This window comes from Bactrocera dorsalis, chromosome 5 (assembly GCF_023373825.1).
Source record: "Bactrocera dorsalis isolate Fly_Bdor chromosome 5, ASM2337382v1, whole genome shotgun sequence".
Classification (NCBI taxonomy): Eukaryota; Metazoa; Arthropoda; class Insecta; order Diptera; family Tephritidae; genus Bactrocera; species Bactrocera dorsalis.
The window spans coordinates 2,230,304-2,244,937 of record NC_064307.1 but is presented as its reverse complement, the minus strand read 5'-3'; the positions used below and the strand labels follow the sequence as shown (position 1 = coordinate 2,244,937).

The window sequence follows — 14,634 nt, the reverse complement described above, 5'->3', positions numbered from 1 at the left end:
AAATTATTATCTTTTTTATCATTATCTTTTTTAACTGTTGACAATTTTATTAGATACATACATATATCACATACTAACAAATACTTATGAAATAAAAACTATTTCAACAACTACAGAAACACCGAAGTTTTAGAAGTTTTAATATTGCTCGTGCAACCCTGCTTATATTTTGATGACAACTAATTCTCTTGCGCTGCTTGTCAGTTTCCTTTTTTCTGAAAATACCTGAAAAGTGAAAGTAAATATGACTTTACAATATAATAGTGATATGAATATAGAAAATATTTCATTCAATAAAGTCTTCAGAATGACGAGCTCATTATGTGCAAAGGTAAAGTACATATTTATACATACTTGTACAAAATTGATGATGATATTTATAATATATACAAGTATGTATCTTCTATCATATTTTGAACACTTCCTCTTATGATCTAAAAAAGAAAGGGTATTAAAAGCTTAAAGTCGTTTTCGTTGGGCTGAACGAATTTTGTGTTCGCATATATTATACTTACTCCTCAGTAAAAAATATGTTCCATAGTATAAGGTTCCATCTTGGCGGTAATTTAAACTTACGAAACCGCAGAGAGGATTCAAGACGACAATATTAATTGAAATGTTTCTGTTATAGGATTAAGGAAGCTTCTTTTATTTGTATACCCTGAATCATGAAGCTGCTCATTTGTCGGAAGCGCCGATATAAGACTTGCAATTTCCAAATAGATTGTTCAGATCGGATGTCTAGAGCATATGTACACTTAACTTTCATACAAACTGATCGATCAAGTTCTTTTAAGGAATCTTTTGCATTTTCAAAGGAAATTATTGATTCGGCGCAACCGAAGGTAACAATATTTCTTGTTTTTTTCCCAACAACGGTCAATCATCAGCGATGATCTACGTACTCGTATTCAGTTTATTTAACGGCAGGCATATTGTTTTGACAAAATAAACTAGCTCTTCAATAAAATATATCATATACGACCAATTAAGAGATGGCAATCAATGAATACTAAAATAGAATTTTATAAATTTATATTAACAACTAATCCGGTTTAATTTAATGTTTATTGCGCCATATAATGTGCTATAATGAGTTAACTTTTACGATTTGAATTTTAAACTAAGGGACATTAGATAGAGTTAATAGTATTCGGATGAGAAAACTTGCTTAACATTCTTATCATAATTTACCGGCCGAGCTACTTTTAATTTTTTTTAATGGATTATGAGATTAATTGGATTAATTGGAGTATTTTAGTATTCAAGGTGCTTTCATGGTAAACTCTCGCAACATGTTGCTACACTAACGGTTGTTTTTAACATGTAGAAGTACCATAATCGGAATAGATAAAGAGTTTTATATGAACAAAAGATCCGAATGATTATTCGAACTGAATTCCAATCTCCATCTGTCCGTCCATCCGTGAAAGCTAATATCTCATGGAAGATCTGATCAAGCAAACTTGATTCATAATATTACCTTGATGACACAAACCATAATTTTTCAAATCCCAAATTTTGGTCAATCCGTGCTAATATATCAGTGAAATTCAGTTAATCAATTTTTGGGTAATAATGTGTTCTTTTACCGAAAATATATAAAATCGAGTCAATATTTCCCCTGGACCCGATAAAATGTTCAACTATACCTGAGCTTAGAACTTCCTTGCTTGTTTTTTAATATTGTCAAGACTAACAGTTACTTTTATTTGCGTCAGTATGTTTGTGTGAAAATTTCAAATTGATTTTTTGCAAATTAATTTTAATTGAAAACTTTTAAAATTAACACTACAAATATTTAAAAGTTCTAGTGTATTTTTATAACCAGCAACCTGATTTAAAGCCACATTAGCGACGACAAACCTCCCACAAATGCCGCCGGCAGAGCAAAAGACAACTAGCGGTAAAACAACAACAACAGCAGCAATGACATTTGTGGGCGTGCATAATTTCGGCATTTTAATTTTTTTCTTTTAAGAATTTTAATGAAAATACATTCGTTGCCAAGTGTGTCTCACAACGGCTTAACAGTTTGTTGCATGCCACTTTTGCTTTTAACACACCTCACTCACACACGGTATTACGGTGCATTTGTGATTTCGCAACAATGCAACATTTTGTGGCGGCATATGTGACAGCCGATGTCGTGAACCCACGCGTGCGCCAATGTCGTTGTCGATTTTACGCTCATTCTTGTTGCTATTGTTGTTAGTGCCTTTGTTTTTTGGTAGTACATAATCGATTTTGAGTTTCCTCCAAATAACCAACCCAATTCGAATTGAATTCTCGACTTGAGCAACTTGACTCTGCGAGCGACTTAGCGGTAAACAGCGGGTGTGCCAGGGCGCTCGTTTCGAGCTTGTGGCCTGTTGCATGCTGCGCCGTGGCACTGCGCAACGAATTGTTGCGTTGCACTTGCATTGTTCGGCGTTGAACTCAACTCAATTATCAACCGGGCTTGCTGTCGAAATTAAAATTAAAACTGTTTGAAATGGAAAAATTGCTAAGCTACGAAGAAAAACCAAACAAAGGTGTGTAATCAATGGCTTTGGAGCTTTTGATTGTCTGGCGTGAAGTTTATGAGGTTAAAACGTCAAATGTCGATTCCGTAAGAGTGCATATAAGTGTAATTGATGTCAATTTAAGTTCATTTAGATTTTCTTATGGTTTTGTTATTGTTACAGTAAGTGTAAAGTAATGGGCTTTTTGTTCATTTCAGAATTTATTTCCTTCATCACCATGGATCATAAAACTAATACAATATATTTGAAAGGTTTTGAAAATGCATGAAACTATTTTGACAAAATCAGTACTCGTTCTGTGACGAGACTGAAAATCGCTTTTTTTAACCCTGATCTAATAGCCGGACATGCTAACCGTACATTTTTTATAATTAAATGGTCTTATGATCATAACTTTTTTTAGGTTGTCAATATTTGTGCTTAATATTTCCAGATTTGGTTGGACTGTGAGACTGAACTTGTTGGTTGGAACAATGACAAAATTTGATTACCCATAGGGATACATGAACCACTCAACTACCAGGTCATATTTATTATTTATTTTATCCGCCACATTTTATTATATAAGCCTATGGAATTGAAACCCTAGAATGTTTTTGAAAATGTTTATGAAATTGCAATAGGAAATACTAAGGAAGCATTTCAAAAATACATCTATTTTTACGTTCCCACATTTTATTTCGAAGTGAAGCCAGAAAACCATCAATTAAATTTTTAGTGAGTTAACTTACTAAAATGTAATTTATTTTGCCGTTACGACAAAAACAAAAAACACTCCACGCATAATTGCTTCCATGTAAAATGTAGTACTGAAATAAGATAGCTGCTGTCATTCATAGAACTTTTGGCTAAAGTTGCCAACCAACACGCTCAAGTGGCAGCAGTTAACTTTATTATCCACATTACATACACATACATACATACATATGTGGCTTCATAAAACTTATCTAAAACTTCGCCGCAAAGCAGAAACTTATGGCATTGACTAAAACACCTTCACTGCCGAGCCAACAAATATGCCGCAAACAAAAACAATAACAAAGTTAATGCTGAGAACACTTGTCAGCCGTAGAGCGAGTGTTAAAAGCAAAAGTAATTAATTACGAATTTAAAATGTTACGCTGCACATAAAATATGTTGTATGCAACAAGAGTAGCAGCAGCAGCAGCAACAGCAACAGATACAAGTACAATAACAACAAAAAACAGCTTCGACATCGACGTAAAGCCCGTCTGTCACTCGGCTCATTCATCAGCAGATCAGTCAAGCGGCGATGAGGAGTACGAAGAAGAAAAAGAACACGAAGGTACGAAAAAGTAACGAGGCAGTTGCATGGATTCTTACTTACACTTGCGGCTCTTGCCACAGGCGGCATTTGCAGTTTTAAATATGCATGCATTTAGAAGTGAATTTGATGATGCATATAATATTATGTGTGTGGTATGTATGCATGTATGTGTGCACAGTGTAACTTTTAAACGTCACTCATCCAATGAGTAAGCTTTCTGGGCTTCAAAGTAGCAAGAATGTTGCAAATACGTTAAGATAAGTGTCTACCACTACACCCACACATACATATGTATATGAGCATATACGTGCAGTTTTATAGGTAGGGTATTAGGACAGCATAACCTATGCGAGTGGGTGCTAACAACTTGAATTGAGCGTAGGAAAATATCTGTTTTCGCCGAGTTAGATTCTACAAGATTGGACGATAAATTGGAATCTAAATTTTATTTAGATGTTCATAGCCAAATGTGTTAAAACTATAGTCCAAAGAGCATTTCGAATCATAGGAATCTATAGAGAACCCTACTTTCTACCTATAACTCTAGGGAGCTTATACTAGAGGTAAAACCCTTCAGTTCTTTGTTCAGCAAAAATCTTAGCCTTTATCTTAAATTTGAATATCTACTTTCAACCCTAATGTTTCTAAATAGCTATAGTTTGTCAGCTTTATGTGGAAACTTGTGTGTTGCAACAAAATAAACTATGCATATTTGAACACCATTGCATGCAACTTGTCTTGTTGGCATGGCGTATTTAGCTGGCAGTTAGAATTTAATGACTAACGAAAACTTTCGAGGCAACTTGGGTTAAATTTCAACAAAAAAAACTTAAAATTAAATTGATGAAAACATAAACGCACTTGCAACATCAACCATATTGCACGGATATACATATGTATACGATTTTGCTATTTCCAGAACATCCACTACCGCATTTTTCTCATCTCTTAAGAAGTAAGCATGGACTTAATATAATATGTATGCAAGCTTTCGAACGAGATTAGTTCTAGCGAATTCATCAGAAGTGGCGGAATGTCAAAGTTTGGCATTTTAAGCAAATTACCTTCATTAGAGAAGTTTGTATGCGAAGCTTGTGGTGTACCACAAACTTGTGTCCCATAAATGTACACCGTTGTACTAATGCACTTGCCACTTGTAGTTGATAGGTTCTAATCTGAGGGGATGCATATGTTTAGATATAAAAATTTGTGGCAGAGTCTTAGTAAAATTCTTTTCTGTAATGAAGGTTGTAACCAACTTAAAACTAGTGTGTCTCCAATTTCTCCGCTTGGACCACAAAACAGCACTTTCTTCAAGATGTGCCCATGAATTTGGACTTGCAAAGTTTAGAATGACCTTGGCGTGTTTTACCTTAAAACTACATACAACTATATGATACACATATGTATTAGTCGACATTCCGATAAAAGTATAATGCATAGCTAACTTCTCAATATTTTTCTGGAATGCTATAAGCTTTATCATCCAACTTATGGATACTATTTTTGTTTGAAAAAAGCCCTCAATCTTTACACACAGATATCTGAGAACGGGAAATAATAGCTGGTGTCAGAATCAGAAAATAAGAATCAAAGAACAATTCATACAATTTTCGAAATCACAACAGTTTCTTAAAAATGCAACTTCGCAGAACTCAATTGCCCGGTGAATGGGAAACGTATACATTTAAAGGTTGGATCTCACTACAAACAATTTACGTACATTTCGAGTAGCCTATCCCAGGAAGCGATACTAATCTTTTCGATGTGCCTAGTATCTTTTATAATTCTTTGACTTCATTCAGACCGTAAAGGGTTTTTTATACATATTGCTCTTCGGCTTAATTTTTTGGAAAATATGTATGTATATAGAGTACAGCAAACATTACCTTTTTCAGAATGTATCGGTCTCTAAACACTGATTTTTGGATAATCATCTCTCAAAATGCAAAGTTTTTTTTATTACACACCCATTTATCCAAAAGTAAGCTTCATCGCTGAACTAAATTTTCTTGAGAAAATCGGCTTCGTTGGCCTCTACTTTTGACCATATTCTTAAGGTCGTTCGGCTTCAATTCTTGCACGAGCTTCATCTTCGATACTCTGCTCCAAATCAGCATTAGCATACTCGATGGATACATGCGGCAACCAACCTGAACATAAATGAAGCAACACCTCTCAAAAAGACCTCAGTGATTGACTCAGTGAAAAACACCCTTTATATAGAACAACCTCATTTACTGCTATTGGTCAGAAACATTGCCGGCAGTTTTTTCAAATGCATTTTCCACATTGGCTTGAAGTTCTGAAACCGTTACACCACCTACTACTAAAAATAAAATTTACTATTTATTTAAGTAACTCATGTGCCGGTAAGTATTAATACAACTGATAGCAAAGTCTCGCTCTCAGAATTGTAATAGTTCCAGAGGCCATCAGCTGTTCTGTGTCTACCTGAATATACATGAATATAAACATAAAATATAATAATCATATACATATTTGTGTATGTAATGCTCCCATACTGCTACAACTATCATTTATCACCACACCATTGAGCGCACATCGTTCACCGAACAATTGGTCGACGTCTAACCAACCGCAGCGAAAACAGCAGTGACTACTTGTTGCACGACACGCTCACTCATTAAAGTCAAATCATTAATAACTGTTGATAAATCAAGTTATTATTAATTTATGCAGTACAACGATAATATATTTATGTACTACTCACTACACATAGATAAGTATAACAATATTAATAGCATTTAACACACTCCTTCAAGCAAACAGTCACACACACATGTGGCAAAGACAAGCACGAATGCCGACAATGGCGACATGCAAGCGGCGCTGAGGAAACCTGACACGGATGCCGGTTGAAGCTTGCATATTCACTATATATGGTATATATACATAGATTTAAATGTATATCGCAATAAGCAATCAGCAGTGCAGCGATTAACACCTTTTGCATTTAGTTGTTTACCGCACATTGAGTCAGCCAATCGCAATTATTAACACGACAATTATAGAATGATATTAAATAGGATTATTTATATTGGTGTGAGATTTACCAAAGTTCAAGCGATTTTGAACACTTGCATACAATGTAACAGACGTTAAAACTTGTCAAGAAATATATGATTTGTATCATATTTATTACAGAGAGCAGGCAGCCCGCTAGTGACTTTAACCTACTGATTAAAATAATATTAAAAATTAATTTAATAACGATGTTTAATATTGCGTGAAACCCTCTGAAGAGCATGTATCACTAAACCCTTACTCTTCCTCACCTCTCCCCGTATTCGCCTGCTTAAGCAAAGCACTCAAAAAAGATCAGCTGGATTTTAATTTAATTGAAACTCGTTCCACCTTTATAACCAGTTTCTTTTATTGTAAATATTATTGAAAATTTTATAACTCAGAATTTTCGAAGATTTGAATGGCTCAAAGGAGTGGCAAATGTGGAATTAAATTGGTTTAGTGAAAGGCCAAAAAGGGATTAAATATTTCTTTATGACTGACGCAAAGCGAAATGATAATGTGCGTATGTATGTATTTAGTGATGCACATACACAAAAAAAAAAATAATAATAATAAAATTAAGAGATGCCACGCCGCACAAAGCAGATGAAATGTAAAAAGAAAGCACAAGATTATTCAAAAATAAAAGTTGATGTCGAACTGAAGCTTTAACACCCTTCATAAAAACAGGTTTCTTACAAGCACATGATTACCATCGTCCTATCTCTTGGCAGCTATATGCTATAGTGATTCAATCTGAACGATTTCTTCAAAAATTGCATTTCTGCTTGTGCAATAACCCATGCCGAAAATATCTCGTAAAACGATTCCGATCATTAACTTTATATTTGTATTTGACATCAGATATCGGCGATTCCGACAATTGGTTTAGTGAAAGGCCAAAAATCTCCACCTACTGGGGTGCTCCATTTCATTAGACCGATGTTCTTATTTTGTCAAATATGTGCAGTTAATAAGAAAACTTTTCTCCAAGTATAAGTTGTATGGTGTAGAAATTGATAACTTTCAAAACCCAAAATATTTAAATAATTATTTATTATTACCACAAAACTTTTCACTCTTAACACTTCTATCAAATGGAACTTCCTTCAATAAACTTACATTTATAAATCCTCTCATCTTCACACTTTCTCCTTACTTTTTCACACTTTACTCTCATGGAACTTTGTACTATAAATTGACTCAGCAAGAGCTAAAGGCGACGATGTCGCCATTGCGAGGAGCATTGCGGTCGAATAATAGGCGCCAAGCGCCGTGCTAGGATATTAACTCACACCCACCGCTGATTCGAACACATTCCACAACTAGCATCAATGGGTGAACCAACCCATCGCAGCATGGTGTCACGTGCGTAACTGCACAAATTGCTTTGCCAACCCGATGCAACGTGTCTTTTACAGCACCTTCGGACAACGGGACATAGATCACAACTTTACAAACCACATTTATATTGGAAAAAGAGGAGGCGTTGAAGTGCAAATCGAAGGCGGCGAGAATTATTTATATCTGAATGTATACAGAGTAAGTAAAAGAATGTGGCGAAAGGATGTATGTATGTAGGGATACACATATGGGCTAACCAGAAAAAGATTATAGAATGTACGTTTTTTACCCAAAACAGGTTTTTGATAATCTTGAAGGACTCTTAGCCCTACCATAGCCTATGTAGCTCATAATGAACAAATATATGTAGCCCACTAATAAACAAATTCACATTTAATCTTTATGCAAGGCCACATCTATGAACATTTTTACGTTTGTTAAATATTTAAAGAAAACTCACATCTGGTCACCCCAATCGAATATAAGAATTCACTATTTGTTTCCGATCGAATAAATGGAGGCTGGCATTGAAATTGTTGAAGCAGAAGAGTGACTACTTGGCATTTAACGCGTGAAGCATGCATAAATCGATATACAAACATGCGTAATGTATTTTTGTATTTACATATAAATAAGTACAGACGTGTTCGCACAACATTCAGTAATGTACCCTGCGGCTACAAAACGCTCCTCTACTTTTTGTATCATTCCTGAATGCCACTTGCACAATGGTAAGTAAGCGAGCCTTTTTTTCTCTCTATTATACAGGTGAAACCTGATAAACCACGTCCCGTTATGGTTTGGATTTATGGCGGTGGTTTTTGTAGTGGCGAAGCCGCACGCGAACGGTACGCATCCGATTATTTCATGCGCAAGGACGTGATTGTGGTGACGGTGCAACATCGATTGGGTGCTTGAGTTGAGGTACGCATATATACAACACATACATATACATATATATTTATGTATATACATATATAATGTAGTGGTCCAATACATTGTCTGTATGTAAAATACGTATCTTCATACACCCTATACTGCTAGTTTTAAGCTTCCAATTGCAGCGCTAAGAAAGCTTAAACGCAATTGCGAATGTTTCGGTGGCAATCCGAAATTCATAAAATATTTCGACCAAGCCGTGGCGCTGTCAGTGCAATATTACTTGCACTGAGCACTCAAGCGAGAGGACTATCTCACCGCGTCATTGCACAATCGTACACTATCGACTTGGCAACGTTTGACCGCAAACCAAATGTATATGCTACTGCCACAAGGGCTGGCTGCAATCGATTTGGAGGATGAGCTTGAAATATTTCATCATCTACATCGAAATGAGCGGAAGTGAGAATGGAATGTGTAGCGATGAATATTTGTAATGAATATTATTTCATAACACACAGTTTCATACATCAAACCCCACTCATTAGCTACTTGATGCTAGATTTACATTGCGGACTATGATCTTAGCAAACTTGGGATAATATAGAGGACAGATTATTCCGATGACTATATTACAATTTCTTCTAAGCAATGCACATTCAGAGAGCAGTTACTCGAGTCTATCCAAACAATCGACCTGATTTTGTGTGATAACATTTGAGTAGGTAGCGACCGGTATACACTGCTCAAGTAGTATACTTTGACTCCTAGAAGATAAGTAGCCTGGCTAAACATTTTCAGTTTGTATCCTTCAATAAATAACGTCGGTATTATGTTTTGATTTAATGCAGGTGAACTGCAAAGATTCAGGAATCCAGATTCTGGAATCCACAGGAGAAATTCAAGATATTTGTTTCCCCTCTCTCTCAAGTCTCCCCCTACATTGTTTTTCGGTTTCAGCTGGAACCAGCACAAGGATTTAAAACCGATAGCAGAACTAGTCAAATATAAACCAAAAGAAGCAAAGTAATTTTTTGTTTCTCTTAATCCTGCAGACACATAGAAAAACAAAGCGGAAGCAACTTCACATCTACTAAATTTCAGAAGAGTCCTTTGCAGGAATAGCAATAATGTCAACTCCAGTTCATGTCAATTGATGTAGCATAAATATTAACAAGTTGCTATATCTTTTCACTTCCGCTTTAGCGCTCACTGCTACAACCAACTTGCCACATACCGCTTTTTCTGCCGTCCGCTACAGCAAATCATTCAAGCACGCCTACAATACGCTCCTCACACGTCCAGCTTCGCCTATGACTCACCAAAGCGAATGGATCCTTTGCACTTCCGCAACGACATTCTTATTGAAGGTGGGCGAAACCCCAAACATCTACCACTGCCGCAGCATGCAGCAAGGCCACACATGTTACCGCGTTGCACCATCCAATTCATATGTGTGTGTATGCGTGTGGAGTGGCAAAGCATAGAGTACCGCACCATTAAGCGCTTGATTGGCTTGTGGACGATATGCGCCGCGACGAGCAATCCAAATACGAGTGAAGGCGAAATTAATGGCTTGAAAGGTACTAAATGACGTCCAATGTGACGCTTTGGTACAGGCAGCGCCACTTCCGTCACCACCAACACAAATACCGTGGCTTTGTAGAACCTATCTGCCAAAACGATTGCTCTTGGCGGCGCTACGGGCAAGTCTACTCTGCTGCTAGTGAATGGGAATGCTTGAATATTGGCAACGATCTGGAATTTATGACATTACCCCAAATGGCCATGTAGCGCGCGTGGCACAAATGTATCGCTGTGCTGTGCGCTGTCCGCCCGCCAACATCTATGATTCTATCGATTTGCATTTGCACATCAAATCCGCGTCGTTGATTTGTAGTAGCGCCCGGCGTCCCAGCCGAGTTGTTGTAAATCGTATACTCATAGAAATAGTTGTGGCCATTTGCTAAGAATTAAAATGAAATTTATGAATCGAAAATTGCACAAATGAAAACGGTAGCTTTATAATTGCTGCTGTAGGTAATTAATTATGTGTAATAAACGTTTGTAATTTGTGGCATTAACCAGGCAAGTGCTTGAGTCATTAATTATGCAATTAAAATGTTGTCAAAAATAGTTTGTTTTACTTAACCGCCCAGCAATGGACCTATGAGTCGGCTAATGTTTCATGTTAGTAGCTGCTGCAAAACACTCCCACACACACATACACTTATGTTCATACATGTGTTTGGTAATTTACCGTGAAGCTATTAAAATGCTGTAATATTCTGTTAATTACAACGGTGGCGTGGATGGAAAGTAGTTAGTGAAATTTGATACAGAAATATTATATTGTTATATTCAGAACTCATTCCTTTCTTTTATATTAAAATCAACTGCGATAGACGAAGAAGAAGAACGAAGAATAGTATTGTTAAAGAAAGTAAACTCTTCTTCAAAGGATACATCTCTTCTAGTTTTAATTTAAGAGAACTATAATATAAATAAAAAATATGTATGTATATTTTAAATGTAATAAAAAAATTAATATATTTTTTTATATAGTACTCAAACTTTTTCTTTTTTATATAGTATATATTATATGTATAACAAAAAAATATATTACTTAAATATAAATATATTTTTATTTTTAAAGTTTAACTATTATATCTACAACACGATTTTTCAAAATTCAAATTGTTTTCGGGGATATATTACATTTATAGGTATTCTGCTTCTCTTTTCTAAGATCCCTCACTTTATCAGCTGCTATTTTTTGACTTTTTGATTTTCCCTGTATTCTTCTAATGTTAATTTATAACGAATGAAAAAATGTATGACACAAATTTTACTTAATTGCCGTTTTTACGACACTTCAAGAATTACCTGAAATTTATGCCTCTAAAGTAGAATACCCTCTTAAGGTTGAGAGTGCCGAAATCTCTATTTCTATTATATTTATATAAAAGTATCTTTCGAAATGCGTGAATTCCTAAACAAACTTTAGCATAGTAAGATAAGAGATTCTACAATGAGAGGTTTTGCAAAAATGTCTGGCCGCTCAATCGAGGTTAGTTTGTTTCATCATATTTTGTGCTTTTGGTCGTGTCTTATGCATTTAGAGGTAGACGCCTAATGTAGTTAGCTTGCTTGTTCCATGAGAAACCTACTATCTATTATAAATATTTATAAAAAAAAGTCGTTGTTCCAACTTCTAAAAAAAATCTACCAACATATCTGGGTAGCTTTTGGCCGATTCACATACAAATTTCATAACGTTACTTGACAATTCATACTTTAACAGCGAAGCGAAGAAAGCAAAAAGTATGTCGGAATGAACACTTTGCTCTACGTGCATCTGTCTAATAAAAGTTTCTAAAAAAAGACCAGAGTTGTGCAGCATTTTATATTGTTTTGCTTTGTCTTGATGTGAACGAACTCGTACAGAACAATACATCTACTTTTCTACCACAGCAAAAGTCTGAAGGAAAGCGAAGCAAAAGTTCTGTGTGAATCGGGCATTAGAGCTATAAAATAACCTACCATCGTTCGCCCAGAAGTTTAGTCAATCTGACTTTACGAACTTCTGTACAACGAAATTTTCTTTAGGTATGAGGAATTAATTTCGAGAAGTATCGTATTTATATCTTCCTATAGAAGTGAATTTTAGTTTATGCTTTTCATATATACATACATACATATATACATATGAATTCCAACGGATTTAGTAAGAATGGAGACTTCCTGTATTTTTATAAAGCGCCCACATTTCTAGCAGTTTCATGAATTGGGCATTAAACAGCTTCTTGGCGATTCAAATTACCATTGCAGTTCCAATAATTCTCAAATTATGCACTGCTTTAACATCTAAAATGGTTCCTGTCTAAATTTCTGAGCTATTGTGGGATTTTAAAAATTTCCCACACAAGGATTTTGCTCAAAAGGACAATTTTTATGGTTAGAGAATTTGTAGTTTCTTAATAAATCCCTGTTGGAGACATAAGGAAAATGAATTCAGCGGGGTTATTGAATCTCTCCAACGAAAAATGTAAGAACTGCATAGCCGACAAGGCTTACAACTAAATAATTTTAAATATATTTCTACAAAGAGTTTGCTAAGCGGTAGACTTTGGGTTGAAACTGTTATTTTTAAAATACTTGTGTTTCATCTGATCAAATTTGACTCTGAATAACTGGATTTTGCCTGCGCGCACAAACCGATTCGATGAAAAAATATTTACCTATTATATATTCGTACAAGCTTGTGTTTTGTAGCTGTTTTTTTACAAACTCGAAAAGTACTCGTATGTCTAGCGATTTTACCATGAAAAAAATTTAACGACTTTGTTCGACATTTTTTGTTCCAATTAAGCCAAATCGTTGAAAATGTTACAGTTATGTTTAAGGGAGTCTACTTTATCTTGAACAAAAGTATTTAAGTAGCATAAGGCATCAATAACGGACCTGAAGTCATCGTGCGTGTTCGTTCACCTCTATAAGCGATGATAAAATCGTCATGTTGGCATCAGAGAGATATTGGAGTCTGTCATAGATCGGCTTAACTTAGTTTGGTTAAAGTATTAGATATGAAGCGTGTAAGTACTAGACTCGTTCCTGAAATTTTTAACCTTTTGGAAAAATTACGTCAAGTAGAGATCGCAAAAGAGGATCTTACATTCATCATACGCATAAACACGGTGGACTAAATGTGAATTTATGAATATGACTGTTCAACTGTTCAACAATTTAGCGAGTGGCGTTCCAAAAATCAGTCAAAACCGAAAAACCAAAGTTCACTGAAGGCAGTGAAGGCCATCCCAGCCAATGCTTAGTGCGGGTCAATTTTAAAGGCGACAATAACGCTTTGTATACGAGAAAGTGATTTTTTTCAGTTCGGATCAAATTTGAAAGTTGGTATAAAAATGTTAAGGTAGTGATTGCTCGCAAAATTAAAAAAATAGTATTAATTAAAAAATGTAGTTAGAGTATCAAGCATATACAGAAAGGCAAATTTTCACTTCGGTGGTCAACAAGCCAAATTATATGGTAATACGCAAAGAAACCTTCAGCTATTTAGAACCTAAAAAACACTATCAAGCTAAGGTTCTCATTCTTCGGACACAGGTTTATCATAAATAATAAACTCATACTTGCTTCATTGAGAGGAGAAGATCAAAGAATGGTGAAAGTGGTTTAACTTAGGCAATTATTACGCTCATTAGGTTCTGCAGCATAAATTTAAATATACACAATTTTGTGATAAAAACTTACAATCAAGTGAAAGAAGGCCACACATTTCATGGCTGATGTCCTTTTTAAGTCTTCCACACTAAAATCTGCTTGCAAGGACAAATTCGTCCTTGATGCAAGCTACTTCCAACTAGACATATAGTAATCGACAATTTTACAACTGCATGAGGATTATGTTGAGTGCTGCGTTGCATCGCAAATTCTGCAAAAAATAATGAGCGAGGAAAAAAATTATTTTCTTAGGTCCCACCGAGACTTGAACTCGGATCGCTGGATTCAGAGTCCAGAGTGCTGGCCATTACACCATGGAACCATTTA

General features: G+C 35.4%; 1 protein-coding gene and 1 non-coding gene across 2 annotated transcripts in view; one reads left to right on the top strand and one right to left on the bottom strand.

Annotated features, from left to right (window-relative positions):
* The window catches only part of LOC125778681 (putative inactive carboxylesterase 4), a 28,998-nt gene extending 19,893 nt beyond the window's left edge, over positions 1-9,105 (top strand). The window contains exons 2-3 of the mRNA XM_049457676.1: positions 8,265-8,385; positions 8,956-9,105. Of these exons, the coding sequence (XP_049313633.1) occupies positions 8,265-8,385; positions 8,956-9,105 (271 nt within the window). The remainder of the gene's footprint in view (positions 1-8,264; positions 8,386-8,955) is intronic.
* A 5,452-nt stretch (positions 9,106-14,557) lies between these two features.
* Trnaq-cug (transfer RNA glutamine (anticodon CUG)) lies at positions 14,558-14,629 on the bottom strand. Its single transcript has one exon. It is a non-coding gene; the product is annotated as a tRNA-Gln (tRNA).
* Between the last annotated feature and the right edge of the window lie 5 nt (positions 14,630-14,634).